At 37.5% G+C, this 20160-nt stretch overlaps 2 protein-coding genes across 18 annotated transcripts in view; one reads left to right on the forward strand and one right to left on the reverse strand.

The window, feature by feature from the left end:
• The window catches only part of TFB1M (transcription factor B1, mitochondrial), a 32017-nt gene extending 13105 nt beyond the window's left edge, over positions 1–18912 (reverse strand). For 12 of the 17 annotated variants that reach the window (XM_003204135.5, XM_085217082.1, XM_085217079.1 and 9 more), the window contains exons 1-5: positions 17566–17707; positions 15950–16101; positions 13980–14088; positions 12679–12830; positions 6920–7039 (exon numbers count right to left, since the gene is read on the reverse strand). In XM_003204135.5, the coding sequence (XP_003204183.3) occupies positions 6920–7039; positions 12679–12830; positions 13980–14088; positions 15950–16101; positions 17566–17698 (666 nt within the window). In that variant the 5' untranslated portion in view covers positions 17699–17707. Of the gene's footprint in view, positions 1–6919; positions 7040–12678; positions 12831–13979; positions 14089–15949; positions 16102–17565; positions 17708–18537 lie in introns of those variants that run through there. The other 5 variants (XM_085217084.1, XM_010707228.3, XM_010707227.4 and 2 more) reach the window with 5 other exon arrangements.
• CLDN20 (claudin 20) lies at positions 2349–3621 on the forward strand. The gene has a single exon (XM_085217085.1). The coding sequence runs from the start codon at positions 2572–2574 to the stop codon at positions 3229–3231; it is 660 nt and encodes a 219-aa protein (XP_085073211.1). The 5' UTR covers positions 2349–2571; the 3' UTR covers positions 3232–3621.
• Positions 18913–20160: the final 1248 nt, after the last annotated feature.

A 20160-nucleotide genomic window follows, 5' to 3' on the forward strand; every position in this document is an offset into this window, starting at 1 on the left:
GGACAGACAAGCAAAACCTGTAGCTGAAGAGAAATCTGCTGCTGTTCCAATTAAAAATGAAAATACATTGCATAGTTCTTTCCTAGGAAGTTTAAACTCATAATAAGATTACATGTGATGAAAAAAAGAAAAAAGAAAAATAATGAGAGAAAACAGCTCTACAGCTCCCAGAGCAACTTAAATGAATCATATCCAGCCCAAATTCATAAGTCTATAGAGTTTTTGGATTCTAATTTTACTCTTTCCTTTTAATCACTGTTGGCAGCTTTAATCAAAGCAGTTGGATATTGTTATGCGTTTAGCACTAAGAGCCTCCACGTATTTTTCTCTATAATCTCTTTGCTTTCCCTTTCTAAGTGTTTGTCAAACAAAACTCATTAAACAAAGTACTCCTTTATTCTCTGGTAGATGGAACTAAGAGAGGGAACAAACAACAGTACAGCACTTGCTGTAGAGAAGAGAAAAAACAACACTCCAAGAAATTTTGTTAATGCACGTCAATGCAGTTTTATATGAGAAGGGACAGTCCTATTCAGGAGAAACCCTATTTTTTGAGGACATCGACAGTGAAGAAAACATCTCAGACCTCACATCCAGCAGTAAGTGTTACACGAACAGGAATGCGTGATAACTGTATCTTCTATTACACTTTCAGTGCTTATACTTGAATTTATCATACATTTAATTCAGTTCACCCCATTAATTAGAAAGCGTGACTGCCATTTGCAGTGCTTTGGCTTTGCGTGTGCATGCTGTAGCTGAAATGTTAAAAATGAAACAATAAAAAGGCTAACTCGAGGTCCTACTGAGTGCTTCCAGAAGATTTTGAATGACTTTTGAACTATCGGGAACATGTCAGTTCCTTCTGCAAAAGGAAGATAAGTCATCTTTCCCGTGGGCCTGATACAAAAAAAAAAAGATACGTATTTGCCAAAGGAGCTCTTCACAGTCTGAACAAAATGACAGAATTTTGAAATAGGCAAGACTTGGAAATAAGGTTTTTAAATAGGTTAGCTGTTATCATATTCACCTTAAATATAACCATTTTATATATACATATATTTATGCTGGACAGAGCACATACTTGAACAACTACCTGAATTAAGTTCAATATATAAATTCTAGCTTATGACTAATCCTATACTACAGAATTAGAGAATTTTTTGATATGTAATGCCACTAATGACATACTGATCAAAAGCTTGCTGTCTTACGCATAAAAATACGAAGTAAGTGTACAATGCTACGTTATTTTGTTATTTTGTGCTCCACTCATTTCAACCGTATCCCCTATTATTACAACTTTTCAAAAATGTTTATTACTAAAGACCAATTCCAATATTACTGTTTGCATTTAGACAGAATGTCTGAGAAAGTGCACGGACTGCCCTTTCTTTTCCATACCGATAGAAAACAAGAACTGCCTATTATCCAGCCCCACTCTAAATGCAGGACATCTTTTCTAATCCTCATCACAAGTTTCAAACTGTTCTTCTGTCTCTGCTATCTCAATTGTCCCATTGATGTAACGGCAACAATTCTATCCCCACAGGTGCTTCCTAACAATCACATGTTCTAATCTACTATGTGAAATTTGGCCTTTAAAACAAGAACAGCATTTTTGCTTTTTAACAAATTTTATGAAGTGCCACCTCAAGGCAAATTTGCAGATTATTTCAGATAGGTTTCTGATTTTAAAAAATGCTCTTACACAACTAAGTAGCGCCATATGAGTATTAAAAATAGTATTTCATTTTATAGACAAAAGCACATCATATTCACTCCCATGACAGATTTGCTAAGACTGCTCGTCTATGTTGAGGACTGAGAATCGCTAAGTGAAAGTGAGTAAGTTATTCTATATGTTCTGATATGACTTAATTATGAAAATACAGTAAAACTAAGCACAATTTCACTTTCCTTTAAAAAACGATTAAAGGAAAGTTAATAAAGAAAAAAAAAAGTACACAAGTATTTAAAGAGCTGAAATAAAGGGTTGCTTGGAACTGTGACAGATATCATCATCTGTGCTCTTTGCTAAAAAACAGTCAACAGGAGCTACAGCTGCAATCATCAAAATGCTTATGGAAGAAATGCTGAGTGTACAACATATCTTTCACCACAATATTCTTCCACAATGGCTGATAATCTGCAAGTTTTTAATGTTCCACTTACAACGTGCAGTTGTCCAGTAAGCCTGTAAACTGCATACTACAACTGAACACCACCCTGGTAAATCACGTTTTGTTTGATGGCTTGCAATCACGTATGGCAGAGTAGCTCCCCCTCACAGGCAATGCTAAAACACTGTCCGTTTGTTATCACTGACGACCAAGTGCCTTGCATACAGTGGCTCAGCTGCTCTCATCTGCTTGCAGGGTCACATTCACATAGCTCTGATCTTAAATGCAAGCTTTTTTTGTTTGCTGATTTCTTTTTCTTTCTCGCTGCACTTCTCCTCCCCCTCCTCTCTATCCCACAGCCAGCTACAGCCTTGGCTACGAAGCTACTGACCAGTTACACGCATTTACAAGAGAGAAGTGGGCAGACAAAAGGGGACAGCAGATAACCATGGCATCAGCTGGTCTGCAGTTCTTTGCTTTTATGCTGGCTTTGTTTGGCGCTTTTGGAGACATCGCAGCCACCTTGCTACCGAACTGGAAGGTAAATGCAGATGTTGGTTCCAACATCATAACGGCTATAACGCAGATGCAAGGTCTGTGGATGGACTGCACGTGGTACAGCACCGGGATGTTCAGCTGCACCCTGAAATACTCCGTTCTGTCTCTCCCTATCTACATCCAGACTGCACGAACCACCATGGTACTGTCTTGCATCCTATCAGCCTTTGGGATCTGCATCACTACAGTTGGAATGAAATGCACAAAGTTGGGAGGGGACACCGATAGCAAAAGTCACACTTGTTTTGCTGGAGGAGTCTGCTTCATTCTCGCAGGAATTTTCGGATTGGTACCAACATCTTGGTACACAAGAGAAATCATTTCCAATTTTCTGGACCAGACCATTCCAGAGAGCAGTAAACACGAACCGGGAGGAGCGGTTTATATAGGATTCATTTCAGCAGGGTTTCTGCTTGTTGCAGGTGTGATTTTCTGCACTTCCTGCTTTAAAAAGCAGCAAGGAGCATGGATTTATCCTCCAAAGCAGCAGCATCTCCCACCCACAACGCAGGAAAGCAATGCAGGTTACAACCTGAAGGACTACGTGTAAATACCACTGTTTTTATCCATTGAGGCTTTTTTTTTTTAATGCTAAGTGTACTCTGATTACTTTAAAGAACGTGTAACACCTAAATTTTCTTACATCTGGGCTGCAATTATATTTACATAAGGTATTTTCCTCCTAGTGATATGCAAAAAGAACAAGTTAAGAAGCAATGCTTGAGTCTGCTGCAAGAGTACTTTTTTGACTGACTTTTCAAACCATTTTCTTTGACTTTCCAAATAAGATTTACTGAAGAAAAATAAATTATTTCTGCATAAGCAACAGTACATTTAATGTACTGATCGCTTGTTACAGCAAAGACACTTCTTTTTAGTGAAATCAGGCTACTGGTAACAGAACTATGATGCAAGGAAAAAAAGCAACCATTCTCTGTCCAAAAAAGCCCAATTCAACAATTTTTATGTAAGGGACACATCTGTCTTTCATTTTTTGTTCAAAGTTGTCATGGTAACATTTAGATTTTCTAAACAACAACAATGAAAAGCAAAAAAGAAACAAACTGCCCAATACAAAAAAGAAAACCACCAAACCAACAACAAAAACCTGCACTCCCAACCTCAGCTGCACAGCATTTGAGTATTAGGAAGGAAAATCAGTGGTATCATTCAGATGCTGCCAAAAACATCTCACCCTAAACTGCCACCTGCTGTGGGTTTCATTTATTACTGTTAAAGAAATGCCAGTTGGGCACTCTTCATTGCTGCTAATCTATCACAAGTGTTAGACTTGAGGAGCAGTACAACTGAAAGGTAACTGTGACTGTGAAAAAGTCTGCAAACTGTAATGTGGGATACAAACTGTTCATCTGTTTACATGAAAAATCCAGTAGCCTTCAGCTACCATTTATTGCCTTGAATGTTTTTGGCCTTCTAAAAGAACTTTCTAGCTACTTTTAATTATTCCACTAAGGTATGTTTCAGGCCCAGTCCCAGATATCTTAGTAGTGTAAAATGTAATATATAATATGATAACGAGAATGCTATTACACTTAAATATATATGTTAACTCTTTTGATTGCTTATCTTAGATCCTTTAACCTTTTCTTTCAACAAACAGATTTTGTTTGTCAGTGTTCATTGGCAGATGTCCTGTTTAAACATTTCACTGAACAGGAACCAAACTGATGCCCGTTTGTTAGCACAGGTAAGAGGATATGATGCAGACCCTTAAATTCAGGAACGTTACAACGTTGGACAAGTCTTCAAACAAAACTACCTGCTATTTAATTGGTATATTTATATGCAACTTTCAGCTCTTGTTTTATTAGCCCCAAATTCCCAAGAACAGTGTAAAGAGGCCATAATGTTATCTATCTCTCTAATGTTTATTGGAAAAAGTAAAATCTTCTGTTACAGTGTTTTAGAAAGTCAAACGCTTTACATCTAATAATGTAAAGTCTTTGTTCTAGTGTCTGCATTCCCTGAAAGAAATTTCAAACTTCATCTTGCTCTTATTACGACTGTTACATAGCCATTTGAAGTTTCCTATCTATTCATCAGGAAGCTTCTTTTGTACTATTCCTACTATTTTTATCAGCAGTTACTTTATACTGCAGAGACATAAGGAAAGAAAATTTGGCTTTTTGCTCATCGTTAAGACAGAATGCATTGCAGCACCATCTTGTTCATAAAACAGAAGCCCATTATGACTCAATATTCATAGATATTGTTAAAATATCATTCATTCACTGAGCCAATGAGGTAAATAACTCGTTCCCAGAAACCATTTTTCTTCACCCTTTGTTTGGGGCCTGACACGACGCTATGCTGTGATCACTGCTAGCGTATGTGAATGAAAACTGACATTCATAAAACAGGAACCAAAGATGTTTATACATATGAAAAATGTAACAATTGCATACTCCAAGCAAAATGAAGTATTTTTCAATCACATAAGCAACACATTTGTCTTTCTAAAACTTTACACAGAAGTACCTGAACTTGTTTGGACACCTGTGAAATAAAAGTCAAGCACAGAGCTACATTATTCACAACACGCTGCAAGAGCTTTCTATGAAGACAGAGGTTCTATCAGCAACAGCAACACCTCAAACCATATCAGTACAAAATAAATGAACAAAACAGGAGATGAAGCTACAACACGAGTGAGAAGGAAACAAAGTACAGTGCAACAGGTGTCAGGTCTTCCTGAAAAGCTTGCATTATCTGCTCTTGCAATATAATTTGTATTTGCTGTAAATCAAAGAAATATATTAAATAATTACACATTTGAGCTTAGCGGTACTGCCTTTTTATGAGGTCCTTATTCAACTAATCAACAACTGATTATAGGATTTGCTTATACTCAGACAGTTGTCACACCTTCATAGAGTTATCTTTCCCTCTCAGTCAACTGAAGCCTATTCAGTACAGGAAAATGGGAATTTCAGTTACAGCTACCCAGTGCTGAGACACAGATGGCACAATATTTTTACTACAGCTCTAATACATTCTCATACTGCATCCACAAAATTCAAATTTTAGTCTTACTGTACAATACTTCACATACTTAACAGTCAGATTAAAATCCTGATGCTATTTTTTGGGGAAAAAAAAAAAAAAAAAAAAGAGGACTAGGAAATCGCAAAACAAATACAAACAAATGCAAACAAAAATGTAAAGCAAAAAACAAGTTACAGGAATGGCCATTTTTCTTCACAATAGACTGTTGTCACAAATAATAATGCAACATGTCTGGACAGGAATTCTACATTGTCATCAGAATATGCACAGACATAGGCTGTAAAATTCAATGTAATAAGAGAAAGAGAATGACCTTCTACAGGTTCTCGAGAGATATGCCTGAAGAATAAAACGACCCACAGAGAGACTGTGAAAAAGGGAAAGGATGACTTGTTAAAGAGCCAAACCAACCATTTTAAGAGAAACTTTCAGAAGGAGCAAGTAAGTTTCCATGTGCACTCATGGCAAACAGATCCTACTTACTGTCATGCACACATTTTTACAAAAAGAAAAAGAAAAAAAGATAGATCTGTGATAAAAATGCAGTTTAATTTTCACATTCTTGATTCCTGTAATCCTAAAGGATTTATTAAAACAACAAAAAATAGTAGCAGGAAATAAGAGGATAGCAAAGACGCTTTTCTCCTCTAAAGAACAGACAAAGTAGAGAAAACATGGTTACTTTTTTAAACAGGGAGTGGGATGTAGGTGACTAACTAGTATAGCAAATATGAGGGAGTTCAAAATGCTGAAGATGAGTAAGGTGAAATACACGGACTACAGATGTGGTAAAAATAGTGATCTGTGGCATTTGAAAAGCTTTTATTAATCAGGGTGTTTTAGAAGACCCAACAAATTTTCCAGGCAATTTTAAACTGCCTATAACTGCAAAATGTAAAATAATTAGCTTTTCAAAGATGCTGCAATTCTAGCAGACTACCCTGCCAAGAAATTTAAATCTCCACAAACACCCAAAGAATTACAGTGATCTTGCAAATAGACTTAAACATCAAAGCACAAGTTTTCAGTAAGCAAAAAGAAAAAAATGTTCTTGAGCCGTGGATGTTTCACTTTCACGCACACCACAAACACCCTACTTAGTAGTATGGAGATGCTGAATTGAGAACCCAACTGCTTTCCTGCCTGAAAATCAGATGCAGTGCCTAACTGAAAAATTAACAATAAAATCAGAAGAACATAACAAAACTTACATCTGGCTTTGGAACAAAGGCTTGGCCTGGTATTACAAAGCAGTTCTCAACAGTGCAGAGATGCTGAGACATGATGGACAGTCTGCTACGTTGCTTGCCTCCTGTATTAGCAGTAAGCCTCTGTTGAAGAATCAAAACACATGAATTAGTGAAACTGAATGGACAAAACTGTCAATCACACGAAAGCTTGATTATCACTATAATCAAAGACAAATTAAAAAAAACCAACTAACTCTTAAGAGCTCACATCAGTGTTTAAGCCCGAATCATCTTGAACTATATCCTCCTATGTAATACCATTTCATCATGATATCATGCTAATTCACAACCCCAGTCCTTTAATCAAAAGTACACAGAAAGGAACTCCTTGAACTTCTGCAGAACTTAATAAATGTCAACATAAATTTGTATGGGAACACAAGAAGACTAAACCACTGTCATGGCAGAATTCAAATCAAAACAGTGCTGGCGGATAATATTTTCACATCCTTCCCTTCCACTGTTTGTGGATTTTTTTTTTTCTTTTTCCTTTTTTCTCCAAAATTAAAGCTCCGTAAACTCAAAATCAGATACTAAACAAAATTTCTTTGTCATAAACTCATCTACGCCTACTACGCATGCAAGTAAGTCTAATCTACTTAAGTTTAGATACCTAACAATACAAGCATTTAATACTTAAAGTTCAAATTAGCAGCTCTCTAATTTTCCCATGGAATTTCTTACAAAGGTTATCAATAAGTCACCCAGACAAAAGAGGTTTTCTATACTTTTAAAAGCTGGCATGAACCACTATCTGCTTGTCTCGCTAGCAAAAACAAGACTTAAACAAAAAAAAAAACTCTCAGTAAAACATCTCTCAAATGTTTACAGGTAACAACTGAATTTTGAAGATTTCTCATCTTATTTACAAACTACCTTAATTTTTAAAGAAAGTTTACATATCTAATAACATCTGTATATTATATAGTTTCATGTGAAATTCATGCTGAAAAAATACTGCTCAAACTACGTCAGAAAAACAAAATAAACCCATTGCTTAAGTTTTTCTCTTTTTCTTTTCTCCCTCTTTTTCCAACAAGTCTCCTAAAAGGCAGTTTAAGTATTAGCATGGAACAAATAAAATCCTTTCCAACAGTTTCTCAGAAAGCAAACTCAGAAATTCTTTCAGCCTACATGAGCACTTAAAGCTACTTTTATTGCTTCAGAGGAAATTTATTAAAAATAAATAAAAACAAAACAAAGAAAATTGATTAGAAAGTCTAAGAAAAAAGCAATCAGATACGCATGTCCTAACTCTGCAATGGAAATGAAATGGACAGCACTTACAGCTCTTCAAATGCCAATTCAAACAAGCAAGTCTACTTTCCATAAAAACAAGACTTAGGCTTAGTTCCTGCCTCTCAGTTTACAGAGGGAATAACTTAAGAACATCCACCTCTGGGCAGTACCATCTTAAATTACTTCAATTACATCTGCAGGAGCATACCTGGGTATGGCACTTAGCAAAAATGCTAAGAATAGTAATTCTGTAACCTGAGCTATTTAGGTAGTTGGGTTGTTTCCCACTTAGCTCTCAAAAATTTTTTTTTTTTTACTTACCTTTAAAGTGTGGATATCATCTGAAACTGCAGTAAGTCAACCATGTCAGAAGTTCAGCTAACTAGGCAACATTTTTGTACCTATGTACTATGAAAACTTCAAGGCAGGAATCAAAACACTGATTCTACAACATAACACGGAACACAGTCAAGGTGGTATGTGACATCTTTTTAAATGATGCTCACTATCAACTCCTCTCAATGTTCCTCAGGGACAACTATTTGTTTTGTCCCTCAGTAAGCTATGTTTTTCATAAGCACATATTAAAAATCCATTATCAATCACTCTGCAAAATCCATCACAGGAATCAACCTACACAAAGAATTAAGAACTGGCAAAGCAGGGGACTGGAGCACCTCCCCTACAAAGACAGACTGAGGGAGCTGGGCTTGTTCAGCCTGGAGAAAAGAAGGCTGCAGGGTGACCTCAATTAGAGCCTTTCAGTACCTAAAGGGAGCCTACAAACCGGAGGGGAATCAACTCTTTACGACGGTAGATAATGGCAGGATAAGGGGAAATGGTTTTAAGCTCAAAGAGGGAAGGTTTAGGGTGGATATCAAGGTGACGTCGTTTACCAAGAGAGAGTGGTGAGGTGCTGGAACAGGCTGCCCAGAGAGGCTGTGGATGCTCCATTCCTGAGGTGTTCAAGGCCAGATTGGATGGGGCCCTGGGCAGCCTGGTCTAGTATTAAATGGGGAGATTGGTGGCCCTGCATGCAACAGCGGGGTTGGAGATTCATGATCTTTGAGGTCCCTTCCAACCTGGGCCATTCTGTGATTCTACGAATATCAAATCAATCCTAATACACAAGCCAATTACTTGTTTTCAGAACACTAGTATTTATACACAACTTACACCACTTAAGAAAACGTGGTAAGTCTTCTTCTGTTCATAGTTCAAAACCCTGAACTCTTTTCCAATTTCTTAGCACCTTTTGTCTAGCATTCTAACTAGACAGCAGTGTTACACACAAATTAAGCATTCTGCTCCTCTAATATGCCTATCTTCTAGACTTCTAATAGTATATGGCCCAGCCTACACATTGTTGGCAGAGCAGCAGGTGAACTACACTCTGTAGCCAGTTTTACTCAAAGTCAGACACTGACAGAGATCTTCCATTTAAACTGAATTATGATTCATTTTAATACAAGTGGGTCAGGAAGTACCCAGCCCAGGTGGCAAATCTGAGGTGAATTACTGAGGAATTTCTGGCAAGGATTTTTTTTCCAGAAAGTAACAAACAATTTTACAAAAATAAACTATAGAGGCAAAATGATTCACTCAAACTTCCAAGCATCATTTTTATACTGTAAATATCTGGTCTTATCCTCCTTAATAGGCCTTAAAACTCAGTATATAAATCGTAACTACTGGTTCTCATCAATAATTGTAATCAATTTAATCAAATCGTATCAGAATAGAGAAATCAGTAGCAATAGCCCTATACCAACATAACTCCTGACAGTGTAGCAATTAGAAAGAAACAGAAAAGCAGGAAATTATCACTAGCAAGAAATGCAAAGGTATTTTTTACCTGTATATAATAGCACAAACTAGCTTGACTATGAATTGGCACACTGATTTATTTTCTCACCATTAACATCAAGTTATCAGAAGTAATTATGAAGCACACAGGGCCGTTCCATTACAGCATGTTACCCTTCCACTGAACTCATGGTATATACAACCAAATTTACTTCATTCAGTATTTAGGCTTTTAGCTTCAAAGGATCAGTGAGAATACCAAGCTTTCAAGTAATTTTCCTTTCAGATACATAAAATATCAATAAATAAGTTTTTTAAATTTTCTGCTGTGTTAAACTGTTCTGTATTTGCTGGTACAGAATACGCCTGTAGTTGCCAAATATCAACGGTTAAGCTACTTCAGAGTGCCACAAGAAAGATTACCATTCCTTCAAATCATAAAACAAAATAGTGTATCCCAAATGAGCATTCATTATGAAAACACAAACCACAAACTATGAAATTTCTGCATCAGAGGAAGCTCTGTGTTTGAATAAGCATGAAAACACGAATCAAGATGTCCCAGAATGCAAAGTCAACAACAATTAACACTGTTTAATTGTACAGTCTTGAACGTAACATTCCACTTCCTAGTGTTCTTAACTTCCTAGCTTTTTAAGTACAAAGAATTTAAGAGTGCATGGCATTTTGCATCTCGTTTGAGCTATGTTGGGTACAGAAGTACTATAATCTGCATGTCACCATCAGCATATGCAGCTGGTTACAAAAAGAAAGTACAAAGTCCACTTACGATCTCAGCACTATGCCACTTTTTTCACTGCTGTCACAAGTCTTTGTTTATTATTAATCATCACTTTGCACTTTCTATCTTAGTCCATTAGCCATATTTTTCAACAACGTATAATCTCAGATGACATGAAGTCCTTCTGGAAAACAGAATAGGATTTTTTAATGCCTAAGCTCAGAACTGAATTAAAAAACCCTGCTCGCGTCATAACAAACGTTTGTCCCCTGTGATCTCTAGAGCCATCTGCTGGAACAACTTCAGTACTTTTCTTGAAACTTGATTGCAGAGCTAAAGCAGTAACAGCAAAGACTGGTTTTCTATGACCCCAAAATGACAGCAGACATGCCACTTGTATGTATAAATAATTAATTTGCATACAGTAAAGAACAGAGTAAAATTTTTATAATATTCATTATAAAAGATAAAAATTAAAGCAACATATACATTTAGGTTGCATAGAGAAAACATTTTTTCCTATTCCCAGCTAATTAGATGGAAATTCAATCACATAGAATCACAGAATTGCAGGGGTTGGAAAGGAGCTCAAGAGAGCATCAAGTCCAGCCCTCTGCTTAAGCAGGTTCCCTACAATAGGTCACATCACACAGTTAGATGTCCAGATAGGTCTTGAATATCACCAGAGAAAGAGAATCCACAACCTCTCCAGGCAACCTGTTCCTGTGCTGTATCATGCTTAGCATAAATAAGTTCTTCCACAAGTTAGTACAGAACTTTCTATGTTCAAGTCTTAGGCCATTACTCCTTGCCCTATCGCTACACTCAACCAAGAGCCCAGCCTCATCCATTTGCCTCCCACCTCCCTCCAGATATTTCTATACATTTATCAGATCTCCACTCAGTCTTCTTTTCCCGAGGCTGAACAGACCCAGGTTATTCAGTCTTACTTCATATGGAAGATGCTCCAGGCCCTGAATTATCTTTGTAGCCCTCCACTGGGTTCCTTCTAGGAGATTCCTGTTTTTTTGAACTAGGGAGCCCAGAACTGAACAGAGTAGTATAAACATGGCCTCACCAGTGCAGAGCAGAGGGGGGAAGATCACCTCCCTTGAACTGCTGGTCATGCTCTAGAAAGAGCATGCACCCCAGGATACTAGTGGCATTCTTGGCCACAAGGGCACACTGCTGGCTCATGGCCATTCTGTTGTCCACCAGGACATCCAGGTCCTTTTCTGCAGAGCTCATCTCCTACAGGACATCCTGTAACATGTACTGATATGTTATTCAGACTGATGAACAGTTCCTCTCTTTAAAAAACAATAAAAACAACAAGAAAACCAGAAAAAAAAAAAAACAACACTAAAACCCAGCAACTGGGATTCAGGTAAGAATCACAGAATCACAACAAATCTCCAGATTTATGGTATGGTTTTATACAATGGCAACAGAAATAAACTGTTAAGTCTGAAAGCATTCTGGGTGAAGTCCTCCTAATATTAGTTTACCTAGTTTTAACACCAAAACATAGCAAATCAACTCGCCGTTCTTTAAGAATCTGACTGTTGAGACATGCTAAAAACCTCAATTTGTGATAGAACACAGATGATGCTTTTATATTTTCATAGGGCTGACAGAAAACCGTTCATAATTCTGAACTCAAGTCTTGTTCAAACTAGAGTCAGTTTCCACAGCCTAAACCAAACATTCCTCCTCTTTGAACTGTTTAATCAAAACTGGAAATAATGCTAAAATCTTCCAAACTTGCATTTTTTCTTTATTTCAAGGAATGGATTTCTCTTTCACCCCATGTATTTTGTGACATTACTATCTACTAAGACTGTCTATATATATACATATATATATACACACATATATACACACACACTTTTTTTTTTTTAATTAAAATTTAGGGAAAACAATAGCATCTTACCTCTGCAACTTCCTTCTGAAAAGTCAGTGTCATCTGTGTCCTTCCATAAACAAAAGGTCCATCTCTTTTAGAAACATTTTCAAGCCACTTGATGATTAGAGGAGTTGAAACATTGAAGGGTAGGTTTCCAATGATATGAATATTTGGTGGCTCTGTTCACATTTGATTGGAAAAAAAAAAAAAACAACACAAACAACTGACGAAAAGTTTTGGATAAGATTTGCCATGAAACAATATTTACATAACAAACATATGAGCCTATCAATCTAGACTTAAAATATTAAAACAATTTTTATTGTGACACATTAAAATTATGCCTTTCCATTTATACTTGTCTTAGACTGACAAAACTGTTACTGTTTATGGCAGTTAGTTGCAAAAAAAAAAAAAAAAGTTAGGTTTTGTTCTTGTTTACATTAGAATAAATTAGTAGCTTTCAGCCAATTTTCAGCTGATCAATAGATTTCAGCTGAGCTACTCCAGAATAGCAGAAATACATAATTTAGACATTTTTGTTTTCATTCAACTTTGACTATCAGATACAAAGAAAACAGCCAGACTCATTATTCTGTCCAACATGTTTCATCCCACGGGCTTTGGAGACTCAGGGGAGTCAAAACTGTAACTTAGATCAAATTAAAGAGAGAGCTCTGCACAGAGACCTATATGAAATCAGAAAGCTTTCTAACTAGCACAAGACTGCTCCTTAGCCATGCAAAGTTATATGTATTGTTCAATTATGTATTGCATCAATGGAAATGTTATACAGCACATAGTAGGTATTGCAGAAGGGGTGGACAGAAGAAAGTGTTGCTGTTTCTTAGTTACTGCAGCATTTAATTACATGAATGGCAGATGACAATATCAAATCCAAGGGTTTTAGGCACAGTTTTATTATTCACTTCCTAGACTAAGATATTTCTAGGATATTTGTGATTTTTCTCAAATACCAGCAACAGATAAGTATATTTTTGAAATCTACAAGTATTTCAGATCTTCATATGGCAACAGTAAAGTATACCTAATTAAGTATACCTCTAATTGATTATTTCCAAAGACAACGGTAACTTGTGTGCACATATGTTCAAGAAAGGTAGATTTTTAAAGCCATACTATATCTTCATACACCCATTTGGCAGGTTTTTTTTTTTTTTTTTTTGTGAATCTTTGCAGCAAAGTAAATATGGCCTGGAATTTCCCAGGTGAAGAAGATGAAGTCACAGCTGGAGTTCACACAGTGCTTACCTTTGCACTTAACTCAGAAGCCTTAAAATGAAACCAAAACAAGCCCAAATACTAACCATCCTCCCAGTTCTTCTTTAAGTGATTTGGAAAAGCCCTCTCCATCTTATATGTCAGAATATCTCCATGAACAATGCGTACTTTTCCTGGAGCTGCTTCAGACAGCATCTGTTTGTATACAAGCAAATAGAATTTACAGTGAATATTAACTACTCTGATTTTCAGCATCATCCACAGCATGAGAAAAACCCCTGCTATATACCTTATTATACAAAACACAGTAGCAATTAAAACTGAGAACACTTAATAATTATTTACCTTCAAAAAATCAAGCAACTGGTGAAAAATGTTCAGTATGTATCTAAAACCTTATTATTCAAAGCTGCACAATTCCTAAGAGGAAATTCAAACCTGAAAAGGTTGACAAGTTTCTCGTCCACAAAAATGATTAACAAACTCTGCATTATTAATAGGTATTGCAAATAGCAAGTTTTGGAAAGGTTCTGGATCTATTACAGCGGAACATGTTCCTGCTCATGGCACAGACTTGGATCATCAACTTTAAAGTTCCCTTCCCACCCAAGCTATTCTATGGTTTTATGATTCCACATGATTTAAGTACAATTATTTTCAACCAGAAAAACAAATCTAACCACAAATCCAAATCACTTAATGAGTTTTCCAGCATTACATTGGCAATTATATTGCATTCAAATTCACTACTCTACCATGATTTGTCAAATCCTTCTTTGAAGCTATTCCAAGTGCTGTAAACGGATGAAAGATAATGTAAGATCAGTAAACTGAGAAAACAGTACAAGAGGAAACTAAGAGCCACCTACACAAAGGATTATTAAAATATGTTCTACTGTTTGTTAATATTAGTTTCTGTGTCAGAAGAAATGCAGGTTTTATTTAATATTATACTTAACATAATTGAGAAATGCATTTGACACCAGAAAATCATGATCGTATACATTCAATCTGAAATCAGAAATTGAGGGAAGTCACTGAAGCTTTTTTCACTTTAAGGCCAATGTGTGCAGCTAACATGGTTCCAGAAGCACTTATGCACTGAGTACGTGAGCTGAGTAATTTTCCATTATGTAGATCCTCTTGCTCTTCACACACAAGTGAAAGGGTGTAAAAAAACCAAAAACCAAAGGGCATGGTTAAAAAAACCTGAAGTGTGCTCCCTGGAAGAACTGCATATTCAAACTACTCTCTAACTAAGAGCACCTTCTCTCTCCTCATATATCTTTCCAGCCTAACAAGTATTAGGGCATATGGCATAGGGCGTTTGTGTTTCTTTAAGAGTGAGACAGAACTGACAGACTCAGCTTGTGTAAACTGTTACTCTGAACACATATGTTCTTCACTGTTTCCATTTTTGAGTAGAGGATCCCAACTTCAGCTTTGTGATAGAGATCACAGACAAAAAGACAGCCAATGAAAAATGCTGCATGCTTTATATCAGCGTCTTATAAATACCTAAAAAGACATTTATAAAATAACAATTGGGGACTTATACTTAATTTCTGACATTTTCTGTTATACAAATCAAGAAAGATATGAAATAAATGCTTGTTTTATTCTTCTGTACCTGAATGCGAACCTACACTGAATTGTTTTAACTGGAGATATATGGTCAGAATTTTATAAACTTTAAGGCAAAACTGTTAGGATTAAAATGAAAAATGAGATTGAACGACATCAATATTCAAACTACTATTTCATGAATAGCCTCTTTAAAGCACTTGAAATATCCTCATGTTAAAAAAAAAAAACAAACAACTGTTATTCATTTGCAGCATCATGTCAGAAAGAGACAATGAGTACTTGTTAACATAAGACAGGATCAATTAATTGCCATAGTACATGTTTTCATTTCAAGCAAATGATAGCTCTGATCTGAGTCAAAGTATCAAACCTGTTTTCAATGCACTGATCTAAGTAAGACACTTTGAATCTTTCCACGTTCTTAAAATGTTCAGGCATACATTTATATGAATCATTCTGCAATTGATACCTGCAATCCTGGAATAAATCGAGTATCTTTTTCAACCAAGAGGAGTTGTTGAACACCAGCATTGAGAATCGACCTGGTAATTCCTCCTGGCCCAGGGCCCACTTCACAGACATAAGCATTTTTCAGCTTGCCAGCTTGTCTCACTATCTTGTCTGCAAGACAATAAGAACACACTAAGCCCTTATTCTCCAAAGGATCCGGCTTACTAAGATAAGCACATTTGCACTCTAACAATAAACAATGAGTTTATCTCAGAATAGGCACAAACAGTGACACATCCCACTTACACAATCACACGCCTGCTAGACTGCACAGAATTCAGATTTGTTTCATGCCAAGAGATACTGCTTTACTGTTCCACTGTTTAAAGAAAGGCTACTTCCAGTTTACTGTCTTTCGTGTACATTGTTGCTCATTACAGAATCAAATAAAAGGAGAATATTACTTTTTTATCTGTAAAGCCCCAGTACTGTCACTCCTCCTGTAAATAAGCACTCAACAACGTGGGGTCTCAATACTTATCTTTATAAAGGTATATCACTACAGAACACCTGTTTTAAGGAAATGAGAGGCAAAAAGGATACAGTGAAGCTCTAGCAAGACTACTCTACACGAACATAAAGATACAACACTGGAAGTCATTACAGATGAGGATGAACAATTGAAAAAGGCTTAAAGTAAGGATTAAAAACATAGCTAATGAAACAAAAAGATTTTTAAGAAGCCCACAGTGGAATGCTGAGGGAAACTACACTGCTCACTCTACGAGTCTTCTAAATACGTAACAAAAACAAGAGATTCTGACAATCTGTCTATTCTAAGGTTTTACTAAACACATTCAGACATTTTTACTCTAGCATAAGAACCTGGCTATATAAGAGGGAACAGAGTTTTATATTCACATTCCTAATCTACATCAGCTAGAGTAACAATATATAATTGAATCAGTGGGTACATGAAGATACACTGCACTGATTACTGTAAAACCCAGCCACCACTTATACAACTAAAAAAATCTGCTATGGATTGCACATTGCCATCTTTGTCAGCCACTGCTGAGATGAAGCTGCAGAAAATTGAATTGTAACTGGTCTGAAAAACTACAAAATTTCTGACAGACTGACACAACCAACCTTCCTAACTACAGTATATAGTATATTGAAAGACAGAAGGACTAAGAGTATACTCTTCTTGTGATATATAATAATCTGAAGGAAATCCTTTTTGAATCAAACATATAAATTCAACTCATCTGAAACTTAACCAAATTTGGCAACACTTTGATAATTCTTAATAGTTCTTATTAAATGACAGTACTTGAACGGAAATGGTACTACTCAGGCTTGGAGTTTTGCACTGAACTGATATTTTGTTACTGATACTTCGTACAGGAATATACCTAAAAATATTCTGTAATTTACTCTATAAAGAAACATGTTTTCTAAGAATGTACAAGCAAAATCAAGAAGACTAAGCTAAAACAGCTTTCAAAGGAGACTCTTGACTGTTGGATATTTGACAGATGTCATCATGCCCTTAGCCAGAAATCAGATTCTGACAAAACTCAAGATATGTACTTCACAATAGCTAAAAGCATATAAAATAAAATAGTTAACCTGTCAATCGCAAATCCAGCAAAAAATTCTGGGAAAGTTCTTTCTGTGCTCGAAGACTAAAAAGCTTAATGATCTCCCCCACCGTTGGCAGAGGAGGCAGATGGAAAGCAGCAGCCTTTCCTGCAGCAGCCATCGGACGGAACTGGGGAGAGACATCAAGAAGACAGTTTCAGCATTTGCAGTGAATTCACATATGCCAAAACTCCACAGAGTTTACAAACCAAGAGATGATTTACAAATCATTACACAAGTGCTTGATTTTAACCATGAGTGTTTTCACTATTGGACACAGTGCCTGTATTAAGCACATCTCTGTGCGAGTTGGACAAGAAACTCATTTGATGGGTTTGCCAAAACATCAAACAAAACAAAACCAATCCATGACTTTTCACTTTCAATCTTTCTTTACTTTTTAAGAATATATAATTAATCACAGAACAGGCTGGGTTGAGAAGGACCACAATGATCATCCAGTTTCAACCCCCTGCTATGTGCAGGGTCGCCAACCATTAGACCAGGCTGCCCAGAGCCACATCCAGCCTGGCCTTGAATGCCTCCAGGGATGGGGCACAACCTCCTTGGGCAACCTGTTCCAGTGCATCACCACCCTCTGTGTGAAAAACTTCCGCCTAATATCTATCCTAAACCTCCTCTGTCTTAGTTTAAAACCATTCCCCCTTCCTTGCCCTATCACTATCAACCTATGTCTTCATTAAGACTCTGCTTGTTTGGTTCATGGTGTCACACATAGCAAGAACATATCTGTCTGTGAAAAGGGATTAAAAGAATTCACTGCTAAATCACCTGCTCCTCTAAGCAAAGATTAAAAAAAAAAAAAAACAACAAAGAAAAAAAAAACAACCAGGAATGGCAGGCGTAAGCAACAACACTAATTCTTAAAAGATTCTCCCCCCGTCCACCGCAGCAAAGCACTCAACCCCAAGCCCAGCCCCAGCCCCAGGCCAGGCCAACCATTACAGCCCTCGGGCCCAAACATCCCCTGTGTCCCACAGCGAGGCGGGGTCTGATGGAGCCCCGTCCCCCAGCCGCTCCTCTGCGCGCTGCACGGAGTCCCGGCTACATGCACGCCGCATCTGCAAGCGTGGACTGGGAGAAGGGTGAGCGGGGGAGGAGTGGTTGAGCCGGGCTCTTTTCTCCCGCTGTGAAAGACACCTCACGAACGGGACGCAAGCAACGCTGCAGTTTCTTACAGTACACGCGAGAGCTGACCCGGAAAAGGAAGCGTCTCCCCGCCCTGCGGCCTGTCCTGCAGGCGCATGTGCCCGCGCAGCGCCCTGGTTGGCGGTGGAGGCTCGGGGCAGGGTTGCGCATGCGCCCCGCTACGGCCGAGTTCAGCAGGTGTTCCGAGTGCGCGTGTGCGAGCGGTGATGGGCTGTTGTGGGTTGTGGGTGAATGTTTGAGTCTTGTCTGTTCTGTGTATCTGCGGAACGATTTGAGATTAGGGTCAGGATCTGTAATTTTCAGAGCTGTGTGTGCATTGTTGTCTGCGTGCATACTGCTTTGAATATTTTCCGGTACTGCTTAGCTTCGAATTCCCGAGTGGTGACGGGAGCGCTGTTGGCGTGCCGTGTGCTCACAGTAACGTCAGTCACAGTGAATTAAAGAAGTTTTGTTCTCCACAACGCTTTTAACCAATTGTCGAGTGTTACGGTTTCTACTTCCATTTTGCTTTTATACGGGTATGCTTGGTGATTAATACAGCAGTGTAAGTAAATCACAGAATGACAGAACCACATGACTGATACGGGTTAGAAGAGACCTTAGAGATATCTGGTCCCAGCCCCTTGCCGTGGGCAGGTTTGCTACCCACCAGATCAGGCTGTCCAGGGCTCCATCCAGCCTGACCTTGAATATGAATGGAATATCTCTGGGCAATCTGTTCCAGTGCCACACTACCCTCTGAATAAATTTCCACCTAATAGCTAATTTAAACCTGTTCTTTCATTTTAAAGCTATCAGTCCTTGTCCATTCACTATGCTCCTTGATAAAGAATCTCTCCAGAACTTTCTTGTTACTCCCCTTTAGGTACTGGAAGGCTGCTGTAAACTATCCTGGAGCCTTCTCTATGCTGAATAACCCCATCTCTATTAGCCTGTCTTTGTAGAAGAGGTGCTTCAGCCCTCTGATCATCCTTGTGGCCCTCCTTTGAATTTGCTCCAATGGTTATTTGCTGTTACTCCAAAAAGTGAACACTTAAAAGATATTTCCAGAAGGCTAATGTTCCTAAAAAGCCAAAGATAATCAGCTAGATGTGAGAGAATGGAAACATTCAAGGAGTTTCAAAAGTAATTCCTTGTTCAGTGCAAAGAATGGATGTAATTTAAAATAGCTATACATTAGACACAGCTTTTGCCATTAATATCATGTTCTGCTTAGATAATAGGATCAATTAGCTTGGAAAAGACCTTCTATATCAAGTCTAACCATCAACCTGAGCTACCCAGCTGCATAACTAAACTGTGTCCCTCAGTGCCATCCCTATATCTTTCTTAAATATTTTCAAGGATGGAGAAACCACCACATCCCCCTGGGCATCTCCTTCCAACACTTGATCACCCTCTGTTTTAAAAATG

This window comes from Meleagris gallopavo, chromosome 2, assembly GCF_905368555.1.
Source record: "Meleagris gallopavo chromosome 2, MGAL_WU_HG_1.1, whole genome shotgun sequence".
In the NCBI taxonomy this organism is placed as follows: Eukaryota; Metazoa; Chordata; class Aves; order Galliformes; family Phasianidae; genus Meleagris; species Meleagris gallopavo.

Coding starts and splice junctions, on each gene's coding strand:
- CLDN20 (XM_085217085.1), top strand. CDS start 2,572: ATGGCATCAGCTGGTCTGCAGTTCTTTGCTTTTATGCTGGCTTTGTTT.